This window comes from Clupea harengus, chromosome 5 (assembly GCF_900700415.2).
Source record: "Clupea harengus chromosome 5, Ch_v2.0.2, whole genome shotgun sequence".
NCBI classification, from domain to species: Eukaryota; Metazoa; Chordata; class Actinopteri; order Clupeiformes; family Clupeidae; genus Clupea; species Clupea harengus.
In genome coordinates this window covers 21,858,708-21,868,099 of record NC_045156.1, presented here as the reverse complement: position 1 = coordinate 21,868,099, position 9,392 = coordinate 21,858,708, and the positions used below count along the sequence as shown (strand labels likewise).

Here is a 9,392-nt window from a genome sequence, read left to right as displayed (position 1 = left end):
GATTCTCCCATGTTTCTATCACCTCCTCCTCCTCATTCTCCGAATCTGGTGCAGTGTGCTTTCGGATGCGATGCACGGCATCCCAGAGAGACTTTGGGTACTGAGGCTCCTCTCTGGGAGTAAGTGGTGCTGAAGGCACAGGAAGAGGCATTTCAGTCAATGTTTCAGAGTCCAGAGTTCCAGGAAGTCCAGAAGGGGACAAAGGACTTGAGGGAGGTGGTGGAGCCATTGTGGGTAGTGCAGGAGAAAGACAGTGAGGTGGGGAAGGGCTTGAGCAGGTTGGAGGAGTAAAAGAGAGAGCAGGAGGGGGGCTTGAGGGAGGAAGAGGAGATATGGAGAGGGGTGGAGTGAAAGAGGATGGGGTAGAACAGTTTGATAGAGGTGGAGGAGTCAGAAGGAGAGGTGGAGGAGAAGGAGAGGGTGGTGGAGGAGGGGTTGGGAGGGGTAGAGGGGATGTGGAGGGAGAGAGGGGCATTGAGGGAGTTGGAGGTGGAGATGGAAACCTACAATTGGGAGATTCTGTGGGAGAGGCAGGGGTCACCAATGGACCAGTTACATAAGAGGTCGGGAGCAGATATGATTCTGATAGACATTCAGGGTCTGTAATACATACAGTGGGAAATGAGTCGGAAGGGGCCACTGGGACTGATTCAAGCAGGTAATCACAGGGAGTGTTAGATCTGGGTGTAGATGCTGATGAAGAGTTAGAAAGTGACTCTGCTGGACAATCAGAGTAGTTCTGAGCTGAGGTTAGACACAGGGTTAGAGAGGGTACCAAAGACTCATCAATTAATTCATCTTCTGACTCCAGACTAACCTGAGGATGAAGGTCAGGGGAGCTTCTGATCAGCACAACTGTTTCTCCAAGGATGTTGTTGTCTTTTGTTACACTGGAATAATGAATGTCTTCTTCTTCATGCTCATCACTCTGAAGTGGTTTTTGAATAGTGATTTCATTACAGCCATTCATCTCGGTTTTAAGCAGAACCTCCGTAGTTGCCTCACCTTTCTCCCCAAAGATTGTTCCAGAATCATGTTTGTCAATGTCTGAACATGAACTAGCTGCTGGAAAACTCTCCATGGGGCAGTCAGAACATTCTTCTGGCTTTGTATCAGGTTGGCATGACAACACATCTTCCATTTGTACCTGATTGGAAGATTCCTGACTGCTGGATTCTAAACATGGGATTGCCAGAATTCTTGTTGCTCTTTCCTCCAGAGATTCTTTTTCCGGAATGATTTGTGGTGAAGGTGGTGGTTCTAAATCCAGACATAAGCTTTTTTCTAACTCATCTGTCAAACCTTTGGGTACGTTTGTATTGGATGTATCAAGCTCAGATTGAGTACCCTTGCATGTCTCATTGTCTTTCTGAGAATCCCATAGCCCTTTGCCGAGTGCACCATCATCATTAGGTGGTAGAGAACTCTCAGGTGCATCACTGTGCTCTTGAACCGGATCATTATGACCAACAGGCTCAGGATCTTGGACCAGATTGTTATTTGCAGCAGGTTCATGCTCAGCCTCAGATGGACTGCAAGGCGCTGAGCAAACATACTTAACATGTTCCTTTTTGGGCGGGAAGATGAACTCTACTCTGACAACAACACAGGTTGCGTCAATGACCAAAATGCCACTGCTGTTATCTGAGGTCAAATCATTTTTTAGTTCACTTTGTTTTAACTCTTCGTTATTTTCTTTATCATTTGGGTCCTGAACGCAGGGAGGTTCACTCCTATCTTTACCTGTTTCATCCTTTTGCTCTGTAGTGCACTTTGATTGGCAAGGCACCTTTGGCTCTCTCCACAGAGGGAACTTAAGTGATGTCTCACTCTGTGGCTGCGTGTCTGTTTTTTTGGTGAGGGGAGATGAAGAGGCCATGTTGGTGCATTCTTTTGAGGAAGCCTCAGTGGTCCTGTCTCTTCTGATGGGCAGACTATTAAAGTTCCTCCTCCCTGCTTGAAGCTTTGATCCACACTTCTGGATGGCCCTTAGCAGTTCCTCTCTATGTGCAGCCACTTTTTCATCATCCATCCAGTGCTGGACCCCCTTCAGTTTTGGTTTCGGATCCAAAGGAACACTGGATATAGAGGAGCTGGGTTGGTGGTCAGGAGCTGCTACTCCTGAGTCAACTTCGTCTGCTAGCTGAGGTGGAGTTTGATTCGCTCCTGACCCCTGTGGATTCCCATGTGACTGAGGCCCTTCAGCCACACCAGGGAGGGGTGTGACAGCAAACAAGGGCAAAGACTGGGCCTTCAATGGGTCTTCTGGAGAACTGGACAAGCCTGCTAGGCTACCCATGCGTGACACCAAGCAAAAAATGGTTTCTCCTCCTCTTCTTTTCTTCACCTTGGTTCTGGTGCTCTCTGGAACATCTGAAGGTCTCCCAGTGGAAGCCTCTGTGACCTGAGGCTGTTTTAGGCTCTGTGGCTGAGGATACATCTCAGAGAGTTGTATTTGTGGTCTAGTGGTGTTGTCCAACGATTTTAGTGTAGGTGGATCTTGGTATCCACTGCTATCATATGCCAGTAGGCTCTCCGTTCTTCTGTTCCTCCATTGTATCCCCTCCACCTCCTCCACGCTTCTCCTCTCCCGTTGGGGTTGCACAGCATACTCATGCCGCCTCATAACTGGCAGGGTGCAGTAAGCCTGTCTGCTCCTGAACTGTTGTTCCCAAGCAGGATCTGCTGATGCCATATTTTCTTTTGTGACTTGTGGCTTAGTAAGTGGGTGCTGTAGTGTTGCCGATGGACTTCCATTTTGTGGAGTGCCATATGGTGGCGGTGGGATGTAGCAAGGAGGGCAATTGAATGTTCTTCTCTGGAGGCTGAGAGCATTTTCCTTAACGTTTGCCCTGGACATCTTTTCAGGATCTGGGAGTCCGGGGGGAGCTTTGTATGGAGGAGGCTGATGGGCATCTGGTCTCTCCCAGAGCCCCCATTCTCTCGTTTCATAAGGTAATCCCGTCACATTTGATACAGGTCTTTGGTATGTTTCTCCACCATAACCTCTTCCCAGCCACTCTCGGGCTGGTTGACTTGTCCTGGCCCCCTGAGCTGCGCCCCACATACCTGCCTCAAGGCGCTTCTTCCTAGGAAGAGAGTGGCAGTAACGAGTGGCCCAGGCCTCCAACTCCCGGTAACTGCTGCTACTGAGGCTTCTCTTAGCTCCTTCTTTCCGGTAGTGAACAGGACTTTGGGAATGAGAGAGAGACTCCCATCTCTCCCTCTGCATCACTCTCTCCCTCTCCCTCTCCCTCTCTCTCTCCCTCTCTCTCTCCCTCTCTCGTTCCCTCTCTCGTTCCCTCTCCTGCCTCTCCCTCTGTGCTCGGTACACTTCTCTAGGCAGCCATTCCCTCTCCAATCTCTCATGCATTGTCTGTTCTCCCATTCCCTGTCGCCGAGCTTGACTCTCTAAGGTGAAGGGGAAATGGTGAGAAGTTCCTTGCTCTGCCCAGTTGGTGTAGTCCTGGAGCACCCCTCCTGTTCGGGACCCTGGCATTGTCCAGTAGCTGGGTTCACACACACGGTCAGGTTGCTCATATAAGTACTGGTGATAATCTGCAGCATGCCTCTTGTCTTGATAGCTATCAGGGGGGAAAAAAAACATTCACATCTCTGTAGACTCGGTAATTCTGACTATTGAAATCAACAAGGTATAATTATAAGGCTAAGCAGATAGCAGTAAAACTAGTATGATTAAATATAATGCTGAATATAGGCTTATATAGACTGCTTTTACCATGTACTCATAAACCATTTAAACTCAATGATCAGGTAAACTTTAAAATTAATTTCAAAGTAATCTTTCTAACATACAAAACTCTAAATGGCCTAGCTCCAAATTACTTCAAGGAAATAATTGTCCCCTACTGCCCACCAAGACCCCTTCATTCCCAAGGTGCAGGTCTTTTTGTAATTCCAAGAGTATCAAAAAGCACAATAGGAGGCAGAGCTTTTTCCTATCGAGCAACAAACAACCAACACCACCGCCCCCACCCCCCCAGAAAAAATCTTCCTATCTACATTCAAGAAGCCGATGGATGCAACCCCTCGTCTTCATCACTCTGCATATCCTTTTGATAGGAACACTCATGAGAGCACTGTATACCCACTAAGCTGTTCAATCAATATTGTATTCATCATGTATATATGCCACATGAAACTAATGTCCTGATGCATGTATGAATTAATCTGCTTGCTTTTTATTCTCTCTTCTTCTCCTCTCTTCCCTTCCCTTTTGTCCTCCACCCCCATTTTTCTATCTCTCTACTTAGCTGGCCCCAAGCAGATGTGTCCCCCCTTATGAGTTGGGTTATGCTAAAGGTTTCTTCCTGTTAAAAGGCGTTTCCTTGCCACCAATGCCTTCGTGCTTGCTCTTGGGGTTTCAGCCTCTGGGCTCTGTAAATCGCCTTGAGACAATTTCAGTAAACAAAATTGCATTGAACTGATTGTGAGTGCTATGACTACTTACGGGTGTGAAAAGTATCGTCCAGGAACAGTTCCAAATTTGCCATGTTGGGGTGCTTGTCCCTGACTCCCTGTCCAGAATGCCATCTGTTAAGTTTCAAAGCCAAAGATCAAACTCTAGAGCACAATCATATACTACTTGTAAGGCATTACTACTGTTCATTAGTACATAGAAATAAGTTATATGCGTATTATGATTAGATAAGGCAGCATTGGAGCTGTCACATATCAAACTCACAATGATATGAATTTCCCTTTTGTCTCTCTACAATGGTATACTGGACCACAGGGAAGTAACCTCAGCAACTTCCCCACTGTACGCTTTTCTATTAAAATGTCATAATGGTTTTAAATGTTCCTTACTGACTATTTTGATTTCACCAATAAAAGCCATCCAAAGCAGTATTTACGTCAATACAATTTTAAACAATTAGAATTCCATAATGACTTTCTATATGACACAAAGAAGGATATTTTGACTATTTAGATTTTACTCATCTTGCCGTAAAATGATATCAACACCTAAACAGACACATCCAATCCATGCCATACCCACCTCTAAGATGATTTTGCAGATCTGGGGTGCTGTTATCCACCGGACTGTTAGGAACTCTCCCAACTAAACTGCCAACTTGTTTTAAAAAGTGAGTGCTTGTGATGGCTTCTCCACCCCTCTCTCGCAGCCTCTCCTCCACATTAACATCCAAGGCCCCCTAGGGTTGTTTGTTTACGTTCAGACTCTCCAAGGAATTCTTTAATTAAGTCTGTGAGGTAACTGCCGCCCTTCATGTCGCACTAGGTCTCTTTTGAGTGATAGGACAGCAGAGAGTGTGGGTGTGAATGAGAAAGAGAGAGAGAGAGAGAGAGAGAGAGAGAGAGAAGACAGACAAAGATGTCACATCTATTGTGTAGACCTGGTGACATGCACAGCATCTGGATACACAGAAGCTCACACAGACGTGCACGCGCCCACACATACACACACAAAAACACGCACACACACACACCAAGCCACCCACACAAATGTGACACAGCATAATAAACCAGCAGCCAATCTCAAATGCTGTGCTCAGCATTTTTAGAAGTCAATTGTTGAAGCAACAAAGCCGATATGTCTGCCATGAGTTTATTGGGCCAATGACTTCAACCAATGGAATTACACAGAGGATATAGCTGTGAATAAAAGTGGTGATGTTCCACTGTGGTGATATAGTATGTCTGAGAAAAAGGGACTGATATGATATGAGAACTTCTTTACACTGAGAAAATTTGGGTTCCAAATTACTTGAGGTTTGAGAGAGCAACCAACAAAATAAACAACGCTCATGGTAGTGTATAAAATGGACAAGGGAGGCTTTCTTTGATCAACACAATCCACGCAACGCCTTCACAAGTCTTTTCGTCTCAGACCTGTTTTTGAACAAGCCCACCTTTAAGCCTTGAACTACAAGGTCTCTGGTTGTCATTCAGAAAATATGCCTACACACACTTGGGCACTTTCTATTAGGATATAAGTGCACAATTTGGTTAATATATTTTAGCGTTGTACTTATATCCCAATGATGATCCGAAGAGTGGTACAACCTCTGTCACTGTCATGTTAAGTATTTATATACTGCATTAATAGTCATATTAGAGAAGAGAGTACACAGTTTGACTGTAGATAGGGATCTGTTGTTTTCTCCACTGAGCGGTAGTGCGCGGGGAGGGGGGTGGCTCTCGCTTTCTTTGAAACTCCCCAGCGGAACAAACAGGCTTTTCTTTCTGAACAGAAATGCAGTGCATCAGCACAGAGCAGGAGGGGAAAAGGGGATGAAAGGATGCACTCGTTTAGCAACCAGGGTGCCACTGATAGCGAAATCTGTCTGTGTGGACAAAAAAGATCTGCCCTTGGACGGAACCACCAGCCATACTGTTTATTCATGTCACATTGCACTTTTTTTAAGACAATTAGTGATACATTGGAAAATCCTGAGGCACAATACCTTCACCAATCACAAACTAAGATTTGAATTGTAAATCTTACAGACCAGATTTTTTCGAGTGATAACTTCACCTAATGTAAAAACAAGGGTTTCTTATTCTTAGGGTTTCTGTTTCTTATTTGAATCCAACATAGATGTCTGTGCAGCTCATTTACCTCAATTTAGTATTTTTATATTGAATGATTCAACATGAAAACAATGAATTCAATATATTCACTCCAGTTGTATGTGCATGTCTGTATGAAGCTCTACAATTAAAAAAGAATCAACTGGATAAAGTCCTAATTAACAATTCCACTGTGTAAAAGTATGCTCTAAAATGACTTTTTTATTATAAAGTCAGTAAAAGTTTGAGGGAATGTTTCTTGTGATGGATCTTACGTTGCTGCCCATCTTGTTATAACCTTAAAATGGAGGAGTCCTTTGAACCCTGAGGCCAGCCGACTATCAGACGTCTCTCCTCACTGTTGCCCGATAAATACTGATGTTCTGCTCTTGGTCACGCTGCACCAACTCAACATGGAATTTCTGTGGCAGGTTGCCATCATAGAAACAAGGAGTTCCATGCTCCATGCGCATCTTGGATGACAGGTAGGCCACAGCTCCATCCTTACACAGGTGAGTGAGAGTCTCTACGAGAAGTGGATAAGTGTCAGACAGGTAGACAATATCTGCTCCGAGCACCAGATCCCAGTCAGAGGGGAAGTTCTCCTGATCCTGACCCCAGGAGAGAGGGACAACAGCGGGTTCTGCAGAGCACCAGCCCCCTGGAGGTGTGTTGGCAGACACATTTTTCTGCAGTTGTGGGACGGCAAGTGGCAAATCTGTGATTGTAACATCAGCTCCTACAGAATTGAGGAACAAGAGAGTAACCCAAGTATAGTGTAAATGTTTGCTTCAATGTCAATGGTTCATCTTTATCTCTTGAAAATATTACTACACGCTTGCCAGTGTAGACAAATATACACAGTACAGTGTTACATACAGTATTCATATAGGATGTACATGAAAATACAAGATATCATGTAGCCTTTAATGAATGAAATTATCTCCATATTACACGGTGGGGTAGTTATGACCTCTACCGGGTAACTGTGAAAATACAGTTCATAGATCATGAGCTAACTCCTAGCTCATATATTTTGTCTGGGATGATTTACCTAACCGTGCAGCCAAGATTCCCACAATCCCAGTTCCAGCTCCTAACTCGATTATCTTCTTTCCTTTCAAAGGAACACACTTCTCTTCAAAGAACCGACATAAATGGAGAGCCTGAATTAAAAACATTTTCGATTAGTTGTCTCATCAGAACAGAACTCATCAGAAGTTTAGGCTACTAACGTTAGTTACAACAATTTTATACTCACAGAATCCCAAACTCGCGCAGCCACTCCTAGGTTGGCGCTGAATGCCTGATTAATCTTAAACTCCTCACCACAGAATTTATAGACACAATCTGCAGAGAATGTTTCTTCAAATAAATCGTCATCAACAGGGAAAACGTCTTCTTCATCCCCGTTCATAGTTGTAATTGTGAATTGCGGAAGCGGTCACCCGACTCCTACAGCGTCTGGCATGAACCCGCAAAGCCTATTGAAAATGAAATTGGTCTTTATATCAAACTGTCAAACGAACACATGTACGAATAAACCGTATGTTTACCCTAGTTGTACACGTGTACACTATTCGCTTAGACTGAGCGCGTCTGACGTAATATTCTTGCGACAATTTTCAACAGCGGCTGCATCCTGTAACAGCCTGATACTCACTACATCTCATGGATTATCATTCCCAATAGCATGCAATAATAATGCCAAGTCCAATAGACTGATGCTGCAAAATTTGTTAGGCTGAGAAAACTACAAATTGTACCCTCTCAATATAGGGGTCAAATCTCTTTATTAGATGGTGTAGGCTAGAACATGATTCTGTAATAAAAAGTGAGGAATTGTTGTCCACATGGCATTTACAATCTTTCAAGCACAGGGCCTATTGACCACTATAGGCCGAAATGACATACACTTATACTGTAAAAGTTGTTAGGCTAGGCAAAATACAAATTGTACCCCGTCAATATAGGGGTGAAATCTCTTTATTAAAGGTGGCAGAACAAGATTCTGAAATAAAAAGTGGGGTATTGTCAATCGCGGGATTATTCAGCCTTTCAAGCTTGTTGCCTCTTGACCTGTAGGGTTCAAATTGACATACACTGATACTGCAAAAGTATATCTATGCCATGCGGATGACAATTCCCCAATACAATACCCCCATCTACTTGCACTTTTTCACTCATGTAAATAGCTGCACATACCCAGTGTGAAGCATTATGATTAATTATAATTAGATTAATGAATTAACCCAGCCATTTATGGGTGTTCAATTACAATTGCTATAATAAGACTTTCAAATGTTGCTGGTACTCCAAGAACATTTTCATGTCCAACTTCATTAATCAACGGACCTTTGTAATTGTCAATAACAGAATAATTTAACCATTCTGTACCATCAGTTAAACACCTTATTTCCTCCTTACTTAAACTTCAAAAATGTCTCAGGCCTATGCATTTTCCTATCTAAGAACTATTATTGATGACCTGACATGTTTGTAATAACAGAGCTACTACCAGCTATCAATTCAATAAGTTGTTCCCATGAAATACCACATGCTTTACATGTATTGGCTTTAACGATGACAGAACTATAATTTAACATATTTTGTACATCTTCATGAGCCACAGTAGTAAATGAATGGTAAATTAATTACTTAATTAAAGGTTAATAGGCCACACACTTGAAAGGCTGTGGATGAGACATGGACGACAATTCCCCCCTTTTTATTTCAGAATCATGTTCTACACCCTCTATTATAGAGAATTTACCCCTATATTGAAGGGGTACAATTTGTAGTTTCCCAAGCCTAACAACTTTTGCAGAATTAGT

General features: G+C 43.5%; 1 protein-coding gene across 1 annotated transcript; it reads right to left on the bottom strand.

The window, feature by feature from the left end:
• Window positions 1-6,367: 6,367 nt before the first annotated feature.
• On the bottom strand, window positions 6,368-8,166 carry eef1akmt3 (EEF1A lysine methyltransferase 3). Its single transcript, XM_012824859.3, has 3 exons — window positions 7,820-8,166; window positions 7,613-7,724; window positions 6,368-7,297 (listed from the first exon to the last, which is right to left on the bottom strand). Exons 1-3 carry the CDS (start codon window positions 7,973-7,975, stop codon window positions 6,900-6,902), a joined length of 666 nt encoding a protein of 221 aa, XP_012680313.1. The 5' UTR covers window positions 7,976-8,166; the 3' UTR covers window positions 6,368-6,899.
• Between the last annotated feature and the right edge of the window lie 1,226 nt (window positions 8,167-9,392).

Coding starts and splice junctions, on each gene's coding strand:
- eef1akmt3 (XM_012824859.3), bottom strand. CDS start 7,975: ATGAACGGGGATGAAGAAGACGTTTTCCCTGTTGATGACGATTTATTT. Junction 7,725..7,819: donor CTGCGCGAGTTTGGGATTCT/GTGAGTATAAAA, acceptor TTTTTAATTCAG/GCTCTCCATTTATGTCGGTT. Junction 7,298..7,612: donor AATCTTGGCTGCACGGTTAG/GTAAATCATCCC, acceptor TCAATTCTGTAG/GAGCTGATGTTACAATCACA.